Raw genomic sequence first — 21,651 nt, 5'->3', positions numbered from 1 at the left:
ATTCACAGCTGAAACAAAAATTGCCAAAAAAAGAAAAATAGTACCTTTTCCTGTCAAAGATTTTAAATTCTATGTACATATATCTAGTGTCACTTACAAACACAATTCTTATATCTTTAATGCAGAAAAAATGGATAAAAATACTTTTATCCATTTCTAGCATTTGATACGAAGTTCATCCCTTGGACTCAGTAATTCCCCTTCTAGGATTCTACTTCCCTCAAATAGAAATTTTGAAAGTAAAAGATGTATTAAATTATGTACAAATAATATTATTTTTAAAAAATAAAGTAAAAAAAATAAAGTAAATAAAATTAAATGTCCCAAAGCCTTGAAGAATAACCAGTTTATGTCAACAATCGTATTTTCAAACCACTTATCAAAAATGAAAGAGCTGGGCTGGGGAGGTATCTCAATGGTTAAAGCATTTGCAACACAAGCCCAAGGGCCAGAATCTGAATCACAGAACCCATGAAACTACGCAAGTGAGCATCACTGTCCACTGGAAACTCCAAACCCCAGGACAAGCTGGCTAGACAAAATTAGCTGAATGGGCAAACCAAGGCTTCATGAGAGTTCCTGCCTGAATGAACAAGGTGGAAAGCAGACAAAACCACCAGCAACATCACTTGGGTGTACTCCCACAAACAGGTACTAACATACAAAAACACATATAAACTTGCGCACATACTCATGAGAAAGAACAGGAATGTACAGAACCACATAATTATAATAAATAGTTCGAAATAATACATATAACCTGACCCTGTTTCATTATATAGGTTGAATATCTGTAATCTAAAATCCAAACTTTACAGTGTCCCCAAATCCAAAACATTTTGTAGGCAAGTTTATACAGAGTCATCTCTCCAGTCCAGCCCTTACATCTTAGTCCATTAAGGCTGCCAAACATCACATTTCTAACTACAACCATAAAATTACTCATAAAGGAGACTTTCCCTAAAACTTTGAGAGAAAAATGCTGATAAAAATCTCAATATTTATGATGATTGACTTTAACAGTTCAACAAGTATTGTTCAAATGTTAGTTAAAATATAGTAAAGCTAATAGCATTTCTTCCCAAGGCTGTTCCAGAGTGTATATGAACTAAAGACTTAGTTATTTTCAGAAGCAACATGGTGTGTTCCAGGCCAGCTTGGGCTATAGAACAAAACTATGTCAAATATAAAATTACAAAAATGTTCAAATTCAGAAAAGAGCTAGGTATAGGTATGGCAGTGTTGAGGAAGCAGAGTTAGGAGGATCAAGAGAAGTGCCAAACCAGCTTGGTCTTCACAGTGAGTTCCAGGCCAGTTAGGATCATAGAATGAGACTATTTAAAAAACAAACAAAAAACAAAAACAAAAACAAAAAAAGAGGCCTATTGAGATGGCACTCTAGAACAATCTTTAGTTCTGTAGAAACAAATCACCCAGCTGAGTAGCTGATGTCTCTGATACCTCTTTTCATATCCTGCCAAACGAGTGTGAAAAGTAAGATCATGTCCTCACCTGTATACTTTTCCCAATGGTTCATGTCAATGTACATATTCTCTTGAAAGAACCAACTACATTATCCTCTTTAATCTCATATTTTAGTCACAAGACTTACCAATCTTGTTAGGAAGGAAGCAAGAGATAGAAAGGTAGGTCAACAAAACCTCTATTTACAACAGAAAAACCTCAGCAAAAGAAAATGCTTTCAACTCACATATGTATTTAACACTGCCATTTTGCTTAGACGTCTACTCACATTTGACTTACAAAAATGTATTCTACTTTTCCAAAATTCCAGAAGACTAATCACATCATATGATATACTCACAGCAAAGGGTAAGTATTTCTAAGATGGAATCTAGAAACTTAACTCCTGGGCTCTAGTGACCTTCCTAATTTGGCACCCCAAGTAATACAGGACCATATGTGTGTGCAGCTCCAAAGATCTGGACAGTGAGTTCCTTACCTTAATAAGGCTATTTACTTGTGACAGGATTTATTTTTCCCCAAATCTAGACTGCTGGCATGGTAACCTCTATCACAGATGAGAATCGACCTGAGAGGCAATTAGTACTGGTGATGTGACTCCCTGAGTTAGTGAGATTGTAGATCCATCCTGGTATCTGATAAATGAAAAGGCACAACATTGTCATCCTCACAAGGCCCTCATCAAGAGTATTATTTGAACAATCTGGCCATTTTCTTATCTGGTAATAAACAGGAAGCAAAATAAATATAATCCAAATATCTAAATAGTTTCCTTTATGGTGACTAAACTTTAAGTAGGATTTTCCTGCTTAACTATTCATATGTGCTCTACAGACAGCTGCATGGACTTGGCAAATGATGTGAAGAAAAGAAGTGATGCATACACCTCCAAAATAAAAGAGCTCCCCAAATTAAACTGTGCTAAAATATATGACTTCTCCCTAAAAAGAATCGGCAACAAGCCCATGATCTCCCCAAACACCATCTTGCAGAAGGACAAGAAGGCAGAACACTACAAAAAAGAAGGACAAGTCAGGTACGATGGCTCCCACTGGTGAAGTAGGATCTCAATGAATCTAGGGCCAGCCTGGGTTGTATAGTGACGTTCAGGCCAATCTGGGGGCTACAGAATAATAAACCTTTCTTTTTAAAAAAAAGCCCCCCAAAGATTTATGAATATAAAAAAAACAAAACAAAAAACAAAAAAAGAAAGAAAAGAAAACGTTTTTTAGTGATATATGCCTGTAATCTCAACAACCCACACATACCAGGCTGTATCTATGATCTCATTAACTCAGGGAGTCACAGCACCAGTGTTAATGTCTTAGGATGAATCTCATCTGTGACAGAGGTTACCATATCAGCAGTCTAGATTTGGGGGAAAGATAGGAGGATCCCAAAGTAAAGCCTACTCTTGGCTACATGAGATGATATCTCAAACCTGTGGCCAAACACACATTAAAAATAATAATAATAATAGCAAGGCATGGTGGTGCACACCTTTAATCCCAGCTTTTGGGAGGCAGAGGCAGGTGGATCTCTGTGAGTTCCTCTATAGAGAGGTCCAAGACAGCCAGGGCTGTTACACAGAGAAAACTTGTCTCAAAAAAGAAAACATTAACTACAACAACATCAAATTTAAACCAAGATGGCCTAAGACAAAAACCATCATCAACTATATATCTATTACCAACTCCTCCTTTACTTTTTGATAAAACATATTCATAACCAGGATTCCTGCTTGTAAAGTATTGGGTTGGAAAGGCAGGTATGAAATGAAAGAGCCAATCCAGGTTTGGTGGCTCTTGCTGCAATCCTAGCACTCAGAAGACCAGGCCAGAATTGTCTCAACCTAGCCTGGGTTATACAGTGAGTTCCAGACCAGCCTAGACTACAGAATGAGACCCTGTCTGAAGTAAAGAAAAAATAACTAACTAAATAAACACACAGACAGTGGGTAGAACTAATGTTTGAGTTCAGAAAACTGAAACATCCACCTAGACCTTAGAAGAATCTTTAGAGCTGAGAACAGGACAAATTGTAGAAGAAAAAACATCCCTGGACGCTGAGAGCAGAATATAAGTCCTCTGTGAAAGCACTGCACTCTCTTAACCAAAGAGCCATTGCTCGAGCCCCTCAACCTCCCAGCCAACCGCTCACCCCTAATCACCAGATTTTGGCAGTGCTTTACCCCCAACCTCTCACCCAGCTGATTGCCCTCAATCCATCACAGGAGTTGGCAAATACTGAAATTATCTCAATTTACTGGGTGTGTAACTTGGTCTCCTGCTTCAGAAGTCAAATACCTTGAGCTCACTTCAATTTTGCATGCATGTTCACTTTTCATAGGCTAAGGATGCTTCTCTAAGTTCAAGGAAGTGCTGTGATCACTGATAACATTAGATCCTTTAGCTCTAATCCAAGTTTGACCTCTGGCTCCAAAGGAGCAATCTATATCTGCAAGGCCTTCACCTGACTAGGGGTTATGAATTTCATACTTGGTCTTTCTCTCTGGACTTCAATTTCTTCCGTTTGCCATAAAGATTTGGAATTTTTGTAAGAAACTCACTGTCACCTCATTATAAAATGTGTTGCCTTGGTATTCTGAATAACATTGTTTCTAAAACTATAGATTTACCTTTATAAACCACATGATATGTGTAAACACATGGGTTACACAGTAAAGAGATACTGTTTTAAGGTTAGCAGGGGGATATATGCAAAATATGTAAGGATCTGACTGAACTCATATAGCAAAGTTGGATCAGAAACCAGAACTGGATTCCTTATTTCTATTACCCTTACATGGACCCTTTCCTCATCTCTTATCCATACTCTGTGTATGTATGTGTTAGAGGTTGGAAATATGGCTCCATGGTTAAGATCATGTAATGCTCTTTCAGTCAACCCAAGTTCTGTTCCCTGCATCCACATCTAGCCTGGCCACAACCACCTGTAACTCCATTTCCAGGGAGTCTGATGTCTCTGGCCTCCATAGACACCTGCACTCTCATGCACATGCCCACCCCCGATTTGCACACAATTTAAAATAAATTATTTTTTTTTTGGTTCTTTTTTTTCGGAGCTGGGGACAGAACCCAGGGCCTTGCGCTTCCTAGGTAAGCGCTCTACCACTGAGCTAAATCCCCAGCCCCTAAAATAAATTATTTTTAAAAGTTGAGGCTATATTGAAAACCCCTGTCGTATTGCCCACGTTAGGCATAACATTTAAATGTTTGCATGAGATAATTCTCCAGAACACTGCCTTCCAATAAAATAATTTAGATGAACACCTTTAAAAAATTATTTGTATAAATCAGCCCACTAAACTCACTCTACTTCCCTCATCAGTGGTGCAAGGCCAGTGGTATGCTATAGGAGGGAATCTTCCAGAGTTTACATTACTTTACAGAAAGAAGTAAGGCAATGTATTCATTAGGAAGGGGGAAATGACTAGTTTATAGAGTAAGGATATACCTCAGATTAGAAAGCTTATCTAGCATGCGTGAGGCTCTGGTTTCAAGCCATAGTACTGAAAAAAAATTATAAATTTGAACTAAGCTTAGTTGGACATCACAAATGTCTGTAATCAAAGCACTTGGGAGGCAGAGGCCAGAGGACCAGGAATTCAAGGTCATCCTCACTGCATAAAACAGTTTTGCTTATGGACTAACCTCTGAGAGATCCTGGTCTGAAAGCAACAATGGGGGGAAAAATGACAATTTTTCTGGTACAATTCAGTATAGGGTGAGGTTAAAATTGAGAAAGAGGAGGTTCAATCTTGAAAAGTGCTTTTGTAAGAGCTACTGATCGATTTTGGGCTCTCTCAAATTTACTCTGTAGTGTACCGGAAATGAAAGGGGTTAAACTTTTGCAGATGAATCTAAAAATCAAGAGTTGGGGTTTAGGATTCTCAGCGTGCTGGTGGGGGCAGGGGTCACGAAGAGGTAAAAGGAGAAGATCAATGAGGAAGGGAAGAATTGCTAGAGTGTAAAGAGGAAAAGGGAAGAAGAAAGAAGGTGCAAGGAAGCTGGTCTTAAGAAAAATCAGAGGGCAGGGGGTGAAAACAGGGAGGAGCTGAGAAGAGCTTTGGTCAAAGGAAGATGGGGGAGGGGGCAGCCCGCAGCTCAGGCTTGCAAGAGGGACCAGGAGAAACCCTGCAGGAGTGCAACCTGGCGTTCTCAGGCCGCCCGCCTGGCTGTGGGAAGTCCGCCCCGGTTCTGGGAAGAGCTCCTTTACCTGTTGGTGTGAAACCGGTGGAGCGGATCGGTGCGATGGCAGGAGGAGAGCTGGCAGCCAAAGTCGCTGATGTCCAGGCAGCCAGGTTCCTCGCTGGGGCAGGTGCCCACCCCACGAGGGGCCCCTAGGAGAGGGAAGGGCTCCTCTGGGGTTAAAAACTTCTCATAGGAAGTGGTGGCCGACGCCTCGTCGGACATCGTGGGAGGTGGGCCGGCTTGGATTCACTGACTGCCGATGGGCTACTCGGGCGCTCACCCCTTCCCCCACGCTAACCTGGCCGCGGTGGCCGCCGCCCCCGGGTGTGCCCACCGCAGCCGCCCGAGAAGGGAAGGGCTCCGCACAAAGGTAGCTGCGAGGCCGCAGCAGCCCACCGGCCACACAGTCCGCTCCTCTGAAACCTCCGAAGCCGCCGCCACCGCCACCGAGCCCGACGAGTCACTGCGGCGCCGCCGCCCGGCCCGGCCGCCCCGCCCACTGCGCTCGCTGCCCGCTGCGGGCTTCGGTCCGCCCCACGGCCGCTGCCAGCTCCAGGGCCGCCCCGAGCCGCTGCCCTTGCCCCCTGCTGGAGTGGAGGAGGAACTGAATGTCCGTGGCTGAAGCCCAGGGCACCCAACCGGCCCCGTGCTCCACGAGGTCCGGGATTCCGGGATGCTTGAAGGGCCCACGCCTCAGCCAAGCCGACCTCCTCCCCCTCCTTCTTCCTTCCCTTCCCCTTCTCCCCCTCCTCCTTCTCCTTGTGCTTCCTACTCTCACTCCAGAACCGAACGATGGCCAAACAGCAGCTGTAGCCCTTCGGACCAGGGACTTAGCCAAGGTCACACTGAGAGAATATATGAAAAGCGAGTCCCAGGTGCCCTTGAACACCAGCACGTGGGACCACCCTGTCTCGAATCTACTTGTACTGAGCTCCTGCAGTAGGTGGGCCGAGCCAAAGCAATGAACTGTAAGAGAAATGGACCATGGAGTGAGGAAAGAGAGGGAGAAAAAAAAATCCTGCCTCACTTTTAAATCGCCTCGCTTCAGAAACCCCTATAAAGCAGCTAGGCTGCTCAGAGCTGCTGGACTATAATGTTCTTTTGTGTTCTGAGCTTTCTTTCCGTGTACTCTGTTTGGAATGTCCTGCTATTCTCCTCTGCTAATCCTTAAATCCCCAGCTCAAGCGCTGTATCTTCTTGGTGAAGCCTTCCCTATCTCCCAAAGGAGACTTATGTAGTACTCCTGCTGTTAGGTCCTACATCCCTGCTTCCGTTGATATTATGGAGCTTAACTCGTTTGACTTAAATCAACTTACTAGGTATCAAATGATGCTCTTTGCTCCTAGCACTGCATTTTAATCTGTGTTCTAGACAAGTGATTTCAAATCTTCGAGGCCTGTTTTTGTTTTAATAGTCGACTGTTTTTAAAGAGCCTTTATATCCCTGGAATAACTCTGATTAATCTTGAGTGCAGGATCCCAAATTCCTTATATAAAACATATAAATATATAACTTGCATATAATCTATACAGATTTTTCAAAATACTTTAAATCATCTCTAGGGTGCATAAATGCTATGAAAAGTTATGGCGATTTGTTTGAAGAATAACAAAAATCTGCATGATTAAAACACATATGTATGTTGGGAATTGAACGTAGGCCCTTGGGCATGCCTCCCAACTGTTCAACCACATAGATAGCCACCTCTACCTTCTGGATGCAGGCATTTAGATACCTACTGGATGGGGCTCTTTTATTCAGATTGTAAAAAGTAAAGATGTACTGCATTGAGAATGTGGCTTTCAAAATGATCATTCCTTAAGATCTAATTGGGTTGACCAATTTAAAGACTGAACAACTGATGTTTTGCATCATAGTCCTCAGTGTACCAATCCACAGAAGTCTGTCTGGGATTAGTGAGGCCCAATGAGCCATGCTTAAACAAAGGAAGGCTTGCGGTATGTCTGAAAATAAGTGGTGATAAAGTGAAGTCCTCGAACGATCCTGTAGGCAGCATTCTGAAGCTCAAGAGCACATGCTGGCAAATAACTAGTATGTTTACATTTCCCAGGGAAGTTTTATTTCAGCAAATATCATGAGCCACATTAACTTTTAAAAGAACCCTGTACTCGGTTTGTAAATTTACTTTCATATTGAATTTGTATAAGCCGAGTGTGCAGGTAGGCAGTTTTTGTTCTCAGTCCCTCCTGTGGCTTGTAGACTTTGCCTAAATTAAAGAAACTATTAATAACTCAGGGTGGAGAGCCAGGCATAGTGACTCAAGCTGGCAATCACTGCACTCAGGAGGATGAGACAAGGGGGTGGCCAAAGTGGAAGTCAAGCCTGGGCTGCACTGTAAGGCCCTGTATATAAAATAAAATAACTTGGTACAATCATTCCATATCTTCACTCCTGTTCATGGTGTCGCAGTGACTATCAGCTTCTCATCCATGGTTATTCGGACCTCCATGTTTAGGTGTTATTTAAATCTGTATTCAGGTTTCTTTGTACTTCTTATTGTATGACAACTTGTTGGAACAGTGGATGGAACAATGGATGTGATGGGAAACCACACATCTAAAACTGCAAAAACAGACAAATTCTTGTAACAACTGTGATAGAAGTTATAGCTAAGAATGCTGCTCCAAGCAAGGGACTAGGTTAGCTTCCATGCTCAGTCCGAAGTCTGCAGAAGTAGCTATGATGTAATTAACCAAACTGTCTGAGGTAAAGTGTAGTCTCTGGGGATTGAAATACTATTTCTGCTCCCCTTTCCCCTCACCCCCTCCAAAGCAGTCCACATTCTCAAAAAGTAATCTCATATCCTGAAGTAACTATTCTGAACCAAGGGCTTTTGGATTTCATGATCTTCTAGGGCAAGAAAGTCTTGAGTGTTACCTTAGATATCTTCAGTTAATGTAAACGACTTCCACAAACCTGTTAACTTAAGACAACAGCAATTTACTTTCTTGTAGTACTGGAAGCTGAAAGTCTGAGGTCTGGGAAGGCCATGCTCATTCCAGAGTTACTAGAGAAGAAATGACCCTTTGTCTCTTAGTTTCTGGTGGCAGCACATAGCTTCAAGCACGTGTGACTTCATCTTTACATTTCATCGAAGTTTTCAGAATATTTCCCCTTGTGCGTGCTTGTCAGATTTCTGTCTGCCTCATGTCTGTAACCACATTGTTACTAGGCTTCAGGCATAGTCACATAATTCAGTCCAAGGTCCTCCAATCAAAATTCATAATAAATCTGTTATTTTGCCATTCTGTAGTGATATTCACAAGTTCCACATATTAAGATATAGATATATCTTTTGAGAGAGCTGTTATTCAACCTACCACAGAGCATGTTTTAAATCACCTTTTATTCGCTGAACTATAACATGTAGAGCTTGTTTACTTATGAGTCCTCTTATCAGGCATAAAATTAAGAGGACTGGATCTACAAGTTTGGTCAAGTAGTTAGGGTTTCAGATGGTTTGTTTTGTTGTTATTGTGGTTAGAACCCAGGGCCTTGCACATTGTAGGCAAGTGTTCTACCACTGAGTTATATATCTAGCCCAGAGTTCCTAGTATCAGAGTTCCCCCTTCATTTCCAATGTCTTGCATTACCTATTTTTTCTTAAAAGACAAAATAATATCAAATGAATAATTTCAGAGACAATTCCAATGATAAAGGCAATTTGACATGCTTTGATAAAATAACTATAAGGATAGTAATTCATTTAATTTTCCATGAAGACTGGAGAGCCAGAGGCAGGATAATTATGATTCAAGGCCATTGTTGGCTACATATGGAATGTTAGGCCAGCCTGGTCTAAGTGATCCCTTGGCTCAAAAAGATGTAATTTTATTATAATTTCAAAAAATAAAAAACAAAGTTAAAAAATCGGACCCTCCCTTCCTTTGTCTTTTGTTGGGGTTATACTATCCTTCTACCGCCAAACAAAATTCCCAGTCCTCAATTTTATCATACATTAAAAAAAAAACCTTCCAGACAGTTTTGTTAATTAAGTTGCAAAAACTGGCCTTATATTTCTGTTCATTCTAGGCCACAACCTCTTATCTTCCTGGCTCAGGCTCCCAAGTTGCTGGACTAGAATACAACAGCTACAGATACATAAATATTAAAGCATGAATTATAATACAAAGTACAGTTATGGACTATGCCACAGGTACATCATATGAAAACTGTTTATTTCAGTTACCAAACCAAAAGAAATCTCTTCATAATCTAATTTTGGGAGTCAGGATGCAAATGTACCTTAATGAAACAGACTAGAGACTGAATTTAGCACAGTAGTAGAGCAGTTGTTACCATGTATGATGACTCTTTTTCAATTTCCCCCATAGCTGAGCAAACAAATATGTCTTGCTATATAGCCCAGGATAGTCTGAAATTGATGCTTCTCCCACAGCTTTGTGCTCATTGATTATTGGATTATAGACCTATGCCCACTATATGTGGCCCAGTGTGTGTGTGTGTGTGTGTGTGTGTGTGTGTGTGTGTGTATACATGTTTGTGTATATATTTGTAGTGTTTTGTTTCTGCTTTTTGAGATGGGTTCCTAAATTGTCTTAGTTAACCATGAACTTACTACAAAGCTGAGTCTACAGACTGATTGATACTATAGGCATTACTAAAATATTGGCTAGAGACAGAGCTATATACTCTCTTGGTACTCTGCTAACTAGACATTGTGATCTATCCTACCAGGTCTATAAAGAATGGAGTGGGGTGAGGATCTTGCACTTTTGCCTGAGGTAAAATAGGCAGTACTGAGGTCAGCATGGTCTAAGGAATGTTGGTAGGTGTTAGTGAACACTGTTATTTTACTCTTACCCTAGGTAACCAAATTTCATGAGATAGATGGTTCTTTATTGGTGGCTATCCTTGTGTTCAAAAAAGAACAAAGGCACCTGACCTGAATGTATACTGATACAATTCGTGTGTGTGTGTGTGTGTGTGTGTGTGTGTGTGTGTATGAGTTTTTATTTATTTAAGTGTCCCCCCCTTTCCACTTTATTCCCTTAAGACAGGGTGGTCTCTCACTGAGACTAGATGTTCAGGTGATAGGCTTATCAGATTTTTACATGAGTTGGGGATTCGAACTCAGGTCTTCATGCTTTTTTGCAGCAAGATCTCCTATGAATTGACCCATCTCCCCAGCCACACCTAAACTTACTTGTATTCAAGTATAGGCTCCAATTATTCTTGATCAGTGACAATTTTCAGAGCACTGACTTCTTTGCTAGCTGATTAAAATGATTTTTCAAATTTGCTGTTCAAAAACATCAACAGGATTAGCTGGCAGTATAACTTAGTGGAAGAACACTAGTCTACCATGCCAGAAGCCATAGAATCAATTTTATTCAGGGAAACATATATAAACAACATCCCCACTTGTCTTAGTTAGGGTTTTACTGCTGTGAACAGACACCATGACCAAGGCAAGTCTTATAAAGGACAACATTTAATTAGGGCTGGCTTACAGGTTCAGAGGTTCACTCCTGTATCATCAAGGTGGGAACATGGCAGCATCCAGGCAGGAGGAGCTGAGAGTTCTACATCTTCATCTGAAGGCTGCTAGCAGTATATGAACTTCCAGGCAGCTAGGATGAGGGTCTTAAAGCCCACACACACAGTGACACACTTATTCCAGCAAGGCCACACCTTCTAATCTCTAGTCAGGAGACACATAGGTGGTCCAAATGTATACATGCAAGCAAAATACACAGAGAAAAGACAATCTCTTTTGCTTCTCTATTTTAATTATGGAACTGGAGATATAGCTCAGTGGTTAAAAGTACTGGCTGCTCTTCCAGAGGACCTGAGTTTAATTCCCAGCACCTACATAGTGTGGAACACCCCTCTACCAAGTTTCAGGGGATTCAGTACCGTCTTCTAGCCTCTGTGGGCAACAGACACCCACTAGGTGTATAGACATAAATTCAAGCAGGAGACCTAAAATATCTTAATATCATAAATGATCTTAAAGCTCAATGATTTGGGTTCAATCCCCGGATCCCACAAGGTAGTAGTAAAGAATCAACTCCTGAAGACAGTCTTCTGATCACCACCATGGGCGCGCCTTGGCACACTAACCCACAAAGACAATAAAATAGCCTCCTCATTTAAGGCCTGCAGTGAAATCACACAGGAACCACAAAGATGGGAAAGAGGGTAGAAAGAGTTTCAAGTTCAAAGTGACCACATCAGAAAGGGCACACCAGGGCCGGAGTTGGTTCAGCAGCTTAAATGGTCACGATAGACTATCACATTGAGAAAATGAATTTCAACTTCAGAAGTATTGGTAACTGTGAGTCAAGCTTGAACAAACCAGATAGGGGCAGGCCAGGTATTTTATATGCTTTAGTATAAAAGATGCCTGGTTGTACTGAGTTGGCCCGCCAACTCCTGCAACTCTTGGGGGTGGAGGTGAATCCCTGGTTGCTGTTGGAGCGGGATAGGGATGAAGGTGGAATGCTCCTTAGTACCGCATCCTGGGTGGTCCCGGAAAACTGCCACGAGCTTCTGGGAGCCTCAACTTTCGCAAAGGCTTCTGGGATCGGGCCCGGTGTGGCTACTGCCGCTACTGTTGCTGGTGCTCCCGGAGGCCATAGAGCTGTGCCGGTCAGTTTCCCAGAAGAGGACAAAGCGAGATGTCCCAGCGGGTCTTTCCGGCTCAAGGTTAGAAACCTCCAGCTGCCAAAGGCACAAAGAGATGGGAACCAAAGTGAGGAGATTGCGGGGTGAGGGGTAGGTGTAAACAGAAAGAACTCCCGGCGGCTATTGATGACGCCACAGCGGTGCGTGTTGCTGTTTCCGGTCTGTTGGCCGCTGGATTTGTTTTGTTTTGTTTTGGGTTAGGGATCCGCGAGAAACGAGGATGGACCGTAAAGGATGAAGCAAACGTAAGAACCGGGCGAGAAACTGTTGTCGGTACTCACACGTCAAGAGCGTGTTCGTATGAAATTATAGGGGCCCTTTGTTTTCAGATTCATTCTGTCTTTGTTTTGAGTTACAAATTAACGAATGCCGCTCTTGTTTTGTTCAGTGGATTCCATTACGGGCTGTGAGCGAGTAGGCTTTATTTGTACTTGTCTTATTCTAACAATTGTCATTTATATTTTAATTGGAACTGTTAGAGCACTATGTTAGCGACCTGGACAGTGCCCTGGGAGAAAGGGTTGGCGGGAAAAGGGTTGGCAGAGTGCTCTCTGATGGATCGGCTTTCACAGCTTTTGAAAATAAAGCAAACTTTTCTTTCAGGCGTTTTCTCTCTGGGCTTTTAGCTCCTGGTGCAGCTATTTGGCCCTAGTGGGTAGTGGGGTTGGTCAAGTAATACTTAAGGCCATAGTAGTTTATTGCTGGTGAGAGAATTTTCCTATTCAAGAGCAGGACCCCTCTGGGAAAATCAGTCTTAACTTGAGGTCAGAATCCACTCTTGCACGTTGATCCTGTCTGTAATTTGGTTAGGACATCACAGCACTCTGAACGTTTGAAATTCTTCTGTGCTAGTAGTTTGTTTAGTAAACTAAGTCAGTTGACAGCATATAATCCCAAACTCTTCAAAACCGTAAGTAAACTTTTAAAGATTTGAAACGGCCAGACATTGGATGCTTTATTAAGGAGAGAAGCAAGGATGAAGTAGGTTAATGCTGCTTACATTTTTCTGTGCATCCTAATTTTCTGGGGGACTTGTTTAGTCAGGCTGCTGCTTTATTAATAAGAGTTCTTTCATCCATTCGTGTGTGTGTGTGTGTGTGTGTGTGTGTGTGTGTGTGTGATGCTTCCTAGAATTTGAATTTCTAACAGTTTGCAGGAAACAGCAGTGGCCATAGGTCTATCCTTGGAAAACTGTTGATCTACCTTTCCTAACCAACCCGAGTCTCACATGTGTATCAGCATAATTATGAATGTGACCCAGTACCTTTCTAGACCACAACTTTAGGCCACAGTGCCAAACATTTGAAAACAGCCCGAAACAGGGGTGACATATAAACTTGAAAGTGTTACTGGAGGACTTCAATTCAAATTACCAACTAGTGTTTCTTTTTTTTTTTCTTGGGTATTTTTTATTTACATTTCAAATGTTAATCCCTTTCCCTGTTTGTCATCCATAAGCCCCCTATCCCAACACCTCCCCTTCTTCTCTGAGGGTGCTCCCCCTCCCAAACCACTCCTCCTTCCCTCTACTTCCCCCCGCACTGGGAAGGGGTCTCCAGCCTTGGCAGGACCAAGGACTTCTCCTCCATTGGTGCCCAACAAGGCAATTCTCTGCTACATATACAGCTGGAGCCATGTGTCTGTCCATGTGTACTCTTTGGATGGTGGTATAGTCTCTGGGAGCTCTGGATGGTTGGTATTGTTGTTCTTATGAGGTTGCAGGCCCCTTCAACTCCTTCAATCCTTTCTCTAACTCCTCCAACAGGGACCCGTTCTCAGTTCAGTGGTTTACTGCTAGCATTCACCTCTGTATTTGATATACTCTGGTTGAACCTCTCAGAAGACATCTATATCAGTTTCCTGTCAGCATGCATTTCTTAGCTTCATCAATATTATCTAATTTTGGTGGTTGTATATAAATGAGCTGTAAACCCAAGTGGGGCAGGCTCTGAATGGCCATTCCTTCAGTCTCTGCTCTAAACTTTGTCTCCATATCCCCTCCTATGAATATTTTTATCCCCCATTCTAAGAAGGACTGAAGCATCCTCACATTGGACGTCTTTCTTCTCGAGCTTCATGAGGTCTGTGGATTGTATCTTGGGTAATTTGAGCTTTTGGGCTAATATCCACTTATCAGTGAGTGCATATCGTGTGTTTTTTGTGACTGGATTACCTCAGGATGATATTCTAGTTCCATCCATTTGCCTATGAATTTCATGAAGTCATTGTTTTTGATAGCTGAGTAGTACTCCATTATGTAAATGTACCACATTTTCTGTATCCATTCCTCTGTTGAAGGGCATCTGGGTTCTTTCCAGCTTCTGGATATTATAAATAAGGGTGCTATGAACATAGTGTATCATGTGTCCTTGTTGTATGTTGGAGCATCTCTTGGGTATATGCCCAAGAGAGGTATAGCTGGATCCTCAGGTAGTTCAATGTCCAATTTTCTGAGGAACCTTCAGACTGATTTCCAGAGTGGTTGTACCAGTCTGCAATCCCACCAACAATGGAGGAGTGTTCCTTTTTCTCTACATCCTCGCCAGCATTTGCTGTCACCTGAGTTTTTTATCTTAGCCATTCTGACTGGCATGAGGTGGAAACTCAGGGTTGTTTTGATTTGCATTTCCCTGATGACTAAGGATGTTGAACATTTCGTTAAGTGCTTCTCAGCCATTCGATATTCCTCAGCTGAGGATTCTTTGTTTAGCTCTGTACCCCCCTTTTTAATAGGGTTATTTGGCTCTCTGGAGTCTAACTTCTTGAGTTATTTGTATATTTTGGATACTAGCCCTCTATTAGATGTAGGATTGGAAAAGATCTTTTCCCAATCTGTTGGTTGCCGTTTTGTCCTAATGACAGTGCCCTTTGCTGTATAGCTTTGTAATTTTAAGAGGTCCCATTTGTCAATTCTTGATCTTAGAGCATAAGCCATTGGTGTTTTATTCAGGAAATTCCCCCCAGTGCCCATGTGTTCAAGGCTCTTCCCCACTTTTTCTTCTATTAGTTTGAGTGTATCTGGTTTGATGTGGAGGTCCTTGATCCACTTGGACTTAAGCTTTGTACAAGGAGATAAGAATGGATTGATTTGCATTCTTTTACATGCTGACCTCCAGTTGAACCAGCAACATTTGTTGAAAATGCTATCTTTTTTTCCACTGGATGGTTTTAGCTCCTTTGTCAAAGATCAAGTGACCATAGGTGTGTGGGTTCATTTCTGGGTCTTCAATTCTATTCCATTGGTCTATCTGTCTGTCTCTGTACCAATACCATACAGTTTTTATGACTATTGCTCTGTAATACTGCTTGAAGTCAGGGATGGTGGTTCCCCCAGAAGTTCTTTTATTGTTGAGTATAGTTTTCGCTCTCCTGTGTTTTTTGTTATTCCAAATGAATCTGCAAATTGCTCTTTCCAACTCTATGAAGAATTTAGTTCCAATTTTGATGTTCATCTTCAAGCACAGCCAGAAACTGGAAGTGTCCTGTCCCAGAGGACTTCTGCCTTCGTGTGTGTGTCCTGAAGCCACCAGGTGGTTCCGGGCGCAGGCAGAAACCCCAAGTAGTTTCTGCTAACCAGGGTTAAAATGCTTCCTCACATTAATAAGAAAAATATTTATGTATACAGAATTGATTTTTGCACGGTGTACTGAGGAAAGACCTTCTCAGTCTGTCTCCACCTTGTTCATATCAGTGTTACAGATTATAGAAAAAATTATGAAAATATCAGGAACTGTATGTCCATAGGTTGAGTTTTAGACTCAGGTTACAAGGACTGAGTAATGAGTCTTCTTGTACCAAGTCCCAGGTACCAGGGTCTTTGGGTTGATCCATTCTCACTACCCATGTAGTTTTGTGGGAATCCTAATTTCTGGGGACTCATACCAGTGGGGAGCTGTAGGAAGCCCAGAACACTCCCAAATGGGTTTTATTTATATGTGACATGAAAATATGTGTGTTTGGTCATACTGATACCTGTGTGTGTCAAGAGTCAACCTTGTATTATTCTTAAGCACCATCCACCTTAATTTTGTTTGCTTGTTTGTTTTTTTGAGACAAGGTCTTATTATATAGCTCTGCCTGGTCTCAAAATTAAAAGAATCTGTCTCTGCCTCTACTTTAGGCAGGGATGAAAAGTGTGTACCACCACACTGAGGTTCAACTTGCTTTTTGAGATAGGGTTTCTTATAGGCCTGGGATTTTAACAGTTAAGGCTGGCTATCCAGGAAATTCTAGGGATTTGTATATTTCTATCCCCAATGGTAGGAAGGACCACCACATGCACTGTAGTTTTAGGTAAATTCTGGGGATTGAACTCAGGTACTCTTGCCTGTGTGGCAAGCACTTACTGAGTGATCTAGTTCCCCAGCATAATAGAAACAGCTTACCATTACTTGAGACTGGTGTCATATGCCGGTAATTTCAGCACTTCGGAAGCAGAAACAGGAAGATCAATTTAAAGCAAAGGAGACCTTGCTTGAAACCAAACAAAAACAAATAAAAAATACAAATAAATCAACTAACTATAATTCTACCAACGGTGATACTGATACCGATAGCAGAGACCACTGGAGGACATTGTTAAAGCTGAAAAGAAAGTCTTTCTTACCAGTTGATGGCTACATCAGGAACGTGCCCAAATCATGCAGCCCTGAACTTTCAGCCTTTTGTCTTTTATGCATAAAAACCACAACCTCTTCATCACACTTTAGAGAGCAAGAAGCAGAACTACAGGAGGCAAAAAGCAGGGTTATTACATTTTGGGACTTTCTTGGAACTACAGACTAGATCTTTAAAGAATTTGGTCTCTTTGTTTCCATTTTGGCAGATGTTAGGGCCTACTTGTTGGGTTTGGAGGTCAGAATGGTGCCTGTAACATGGTATCAGTTGTGCTAAAGTCTGGTGGCCTTTTGGAAGTCTATTGAGATTTTCTAGTCATTTTGAATTTTTTTTCAGGAGCTGGGGACCGAACTCAGGGCCTTGCGCTTGCTAGGCAAGCGCTCTACCACTGAGCTAAATCCCCAACCCTTTGAATTGTTTTTTTCAACTGTATATAGAGCTGAGTTTCTTATACTGTTATCAAACCTCTTAGTAGGTATATTTCAGTTTTCTTACTCTCTGAATGTTGTGTCTATATTCTTGTTTTCTTTGCTGTGCACAAGTGCCTTAATTTGGAACATTACTGTTTATCTTTTGTGGCTTTGGGGTTCAAATCCAAAAATCTTTGTAGATAATGTTATACTGTTTTCTTCCTTATTGGCTAATTGTTTTAGAGTTGAGGAGTGGGTCTCTTAACAAGCCAGATGGCTTTGCATTGTTTGGGTAATCTCATCACTTGGGATTATGAGGTAGAAAGGCAACTGGATTTGAGGGTAGACAAGGATACATGTTGACTTCCTACCTAAAAATAAAAGAACAACAACAACAAAAAGCAGAAACATAATAGAATAGTGAGGATTCTATAGCAGAAACTAATATTATGAAACATCTGTGCTGCTTAAATATATAATGAAAGTCAAGCAAAAGGCTGCAGTGCCAGGGTTAATACATTGAACATAGCACATTGAAAGCAGGGATTGGGGTTGGGGATTTAGTTCAGTGGTAGAGCTCTTGCCTAGGAAGCGCAAGGCCCTGAGTTCGGTCCCCAGCTCCGGAAAAAAAAAAAAAAAGAAAGCAGGGATTGAATCAGCAGCTAAAATGGCTCAAAATATACTACTACTCACTGAAGAGGAAAATGAATTCCTACTTCAGCCATGATAATGAGTATACCTCAAACACAGATTTGGAGAAATATTAACAAATAAAAATATTGCAGTAGCACTATGTCCCATATTCTGAGGAACCTCCAGACTGATTTCCAGAGTGGTTGTACCAGTTTTCAATCCCACCAACAATGGAGGAGTGTTCCTCTTTCTCCACATCCTTGCCAGCATCTGCTGTCACCTGAGTTTTTTATCTTAGCCATTCTCACTGGTATAAGTTGGAATCTCAGGGTCATTTGATTTGTATTTCCCTGATGACTAAGGATGTTGAACATTTCGTTAGGTGCTTCTCAGCCATTCAGTATTCCTCAGCTGAGAATTCTTTGTTTAGCTCTGTACCCCATTAGCTATACCCAAATGATGCTCTAACATATAACAAAGACACATGCTCCACTATGTTCATAGCAGCCTTATTTATAATAGCTAGAAGCTGGAAAGAGCCCAGATGTCCCTCAACAGAGGAATGGATACAGAAAATGTGGTACATTTATATAAGGGAGTACTACTCAGCTGTCAAAAACAATGACTTCATGAAATTCGTAGGCAAATGGGTGGAACTAGGAAATATTTCCTGAATGAGGTAACCCAATCACAAAAAACCACACAAAATTATTCATAGGAGGAACTACCGAGAAAAGGTTTGGAGCAGAGACTGAAGAAAAGGCCATCCAGAGACAGCCCCACTTGGGGATGCAGCCCATATACGTACAGCCACTAAATCCAGACAATATTGTTGATGCCAAGAAGTGCAAGCTGACAGGAATCTGATATAGCTGTCTCGTGAGAGGCTCTGCTAGAGCCTGACAAATCTAGAGGCAGATGCTCACAGCCAACCATTGGACTGAGAGTGTGGTCCCTATTGGAGGAGTTAGAGAAAGGATTGAAGGAGCCGAAGGGTCTTGCAACCCCATAAGAACAACAACACCAACCAACCAGTGCTCCCAGGGACTAAACCACCATCCAAAGTGTACACATGGACCCATGGCTCCAGCTGCATATGTAGCAGAGGATGGCCTTGTTGGGCACCAATGGGAGGAGAAGCCCTTGGTCCTGCCAAGGCTTGACTCTCCAGTGTAGGGGAACGTCAGGGTGGGGAGGCCGGAGGGGGGGTGGTTTGGTACACCCTCCATAGAAGAAGGGGGAGGGGGATGTGATGGGGGTTTATAGACGGGGAAACCAGGAAAGGTAATAACATTTGAAATGTAAATAAAAATATCCAGTAAAAAAAATAGGACAGACCAGGCAGTTTTTATAAAATAAAAGCTGCCTGGGATCAGGAAGCATTTGACCTACAAAAGGGACTCCACAGGGTCAAACTAAATTGAAAGTTGGAGCCGAGAAGAATGTGTGATGTAATTATCTGGCTCTGGCTCTGGTGTCACCTTCTGGTTGCTTGCAGTCTTCCCTGAGGCCTCTGGGTGGAGACAGACCAGAGCTGCACAACCAGCTATCAGGGTGCAGAGACAAGTGAACAGAAGTGAGAGGTGACTCCAAGGACAGTAGGGGAAGAGTCAGGATCAATGATTCATTCTCTTAAGGTGGCAGCAACAGGATCAGAGATTCAGCCTCTTAAGGTGGCAGCACTCAATGTTTCTGGTGTGTTGAGGAGACAAGCATTTTCAGGTTTATTGGTGAGCAGCTAGCTGGGACTAAGGGCAGGCAGCAGTGGACAGATTAAGGGAAGATCACAAATCAGTAAGTGCTGGCCAGAATACATAAATCTGCCTTATGTCTAGCTGAAATGAATTTAGTGCTCTGGTTTCCGAGTGCCAGACTGGCTGCTCTTGTGTGTTTGAAGCTCTGGACGATCCAAAGGACTAACACTTTATTTTCGCTCTTTGCAGCCTACCAGTTGCCATCTGCTTTGTAGCAAGATGTAAAAATAATGGTTTGGAAGATGTGCATATTGTGCCAGGAAGATTTATCCTGGAGGAGTCTGGGACAGGAACTTTAGTGCAGGGCATAAACATATTTCAGGCTTAAAATACAGTAAAACTTTCCTTTAATCATATTTCTGACAAATTTAGGTTTCTGTATACCAACTTGGACTGACAGGGTATTACTTTTGTCTCAAAACAACTTAACTCTGGCCCTGTGGAAGAGTCAATTTTATTGATGTTAGGATAGTGTTTCCTATTTCATGTAGAGCCTATAATCTCTAAAGAGGAAAGCAAAGCAGGAACTCAGGGATGATCTTAGCTTGCATGAAAATTTGAAGTCATATACATCTTTTTCAAATTTGCAGCTGTGAACTGTGTGCCTGCCCCAAACTTTAATCATAATTTAAATTGTTTGAATAATCCCACCCTTCCTTTCTTCACCAGAGAAATAACTGCAGTTCGAGTTGTCTGAATTAGTGCTTCTCAAATTTCTTTGTACATCCAAACCAACTGTACCGAGTGCTAGGTTGGCCAGTCATAGGGTGGGTACCTGAAAGTTAATTGCAAATAAATTCCCTGGAAATGCCACCACTGTTCTCCTGATTTACTATACACAGCTGACCTTGGGGAACCAGAAAAGTGTTACTAGCCCACAGCCATAAGGCCTGGGCTAGATGAGAATGGTCTTCCCCCTTAACATAAATAAATTGCTAAAACTACATTATGTATATATACATAGATATGAACATGAATTTTTTAAAGGTTGTTTTAAAAATTATACGTGTTGGTGTTTGTTTCTCTGTGTGGGTATGTACATATGAGTGTCAGCCCCCTTAGAGGCCAGAGGGGTTGGATCCTCTGGAGCTGAAGTTATAGTCAATTGTGAGCCACCTGACGTGGGTGCTGGAAACTGAACTCAGGTCCTTTAGAAGGTCAGGAAGTGTCCTTAACTGCTGAGTCATTTCTTCAGCTCCCATGAATTTTAATCTACCGATCTTTTGGCAGAATTTGGGGAACCATAACTTTTTAGTTTGTGTCACATTTTCCTCAGTGGTGTTAAAAGAGGGGAAAGAAGGGAAATAAAATTAAAGAAGCGGGCATTTGTGGACTGAGCTGTGGATTCACTAATCAGAGCCAGGAGATTAGTGTCCTGGTGCCGGGGAATGGGGCAGTAGTCTGGGCTTCACCTTCACTCCGAGAATGACATTTCCCCTGTAATCCTGACTCCTAGCTCCGCTTATACAGTGTCTCTGAAGGGAAGGCTAGTCAAGTATGAATGATAGTACACTCAAGAGCAAGGGATTTGAATACATTTTGTGCACAGAAACTTTTGACTATTTAACACTATTTTATTGTACATTGAAAAGTTGTGTATGTCCTTGGGGTCACGGTATGATATGTGTACAATATGGAATGATGAAATCAAGAGAACTCACTTGACACATAAAATTCTGGTGGTTTCTGATATGAACATTTGAAATGTTTCTTTAGCAATTTTGAAACGTGTAGCACCCTGTTGTTGATAATAATAATCTCTGTTCATTGCAATAATCTTGAAAGTTCTTCCTGTCTAATTGAAGATTCGGCCTACTTCGATCACCATCTTTCCTTTCTCCTTAATCTTCATTCTCCATGCCCTGC

General features: G+C 41.8%; 1 protein-coding gene and 1 long non-coding RNA gene across 7 annotated transcripts in view; one reads left to right on the top strand and one right to left on the bottom strand.

The window, feature by feature from the left end:
* Fam199x (family with sequence similarity 199, X-linked) overlaps window positions 1-6,193 on the bottom strand; it is a 35,699-nt gene extending 29,506 nt beyond the window's left edge. Inside the window, exon 1 of the mRNA NM_001271176.2 lies at window positions 5,725-6,193. Within this exon, the coding sequence (NP_001258105.1) occupies window positions 5,725-5,921 (197 nt within the window). The 5' untranslated portion in view covers window positions 5,922-6,193. The remainder of the gene's footprint in view (window positions 1-5,724) is intronic.
* Window positions 6,194-12,520: 6,327 nt separating this feature from the next.
* LOC108349241 (uncharacterized) overlaps window positions 12,521-21,651 on the top strand; it is a 48,663-nt gene continuing 39,532 nt past the window's right edge. For all 6 annotated transcript variants that reach the window (XR_015646672.1, XR_015646670.1, XR_015646669.1 and 3 more), the window contains exon 1: window positions 12,521-12,616. This is a non-coding gene — a long non-coding RNA (uncharacterized LOC108349241). The remainder of the gene's footprint in view (window positions 12,617-21,651) is intronic.

The sequence above is a fragment of the Rattus norvegicus genome, chromosome X (genome assembly GCF_021556685.1).
Source record: "Rattus norvegicus strain SHRSP/BbbUtx chromosome X, alternate assembly SHRSP_T2T, whole genome shotgun sequence".
NCBI classification, from domain to species: Eukaryota; Metazoa; Chordata; class Mammalia; order Rodentia; family Muridae; genus Rattus; species Rattus norvegicus.
This window is presented reverse-complemented; position numbering and strand designations above follow the sequence as displayed.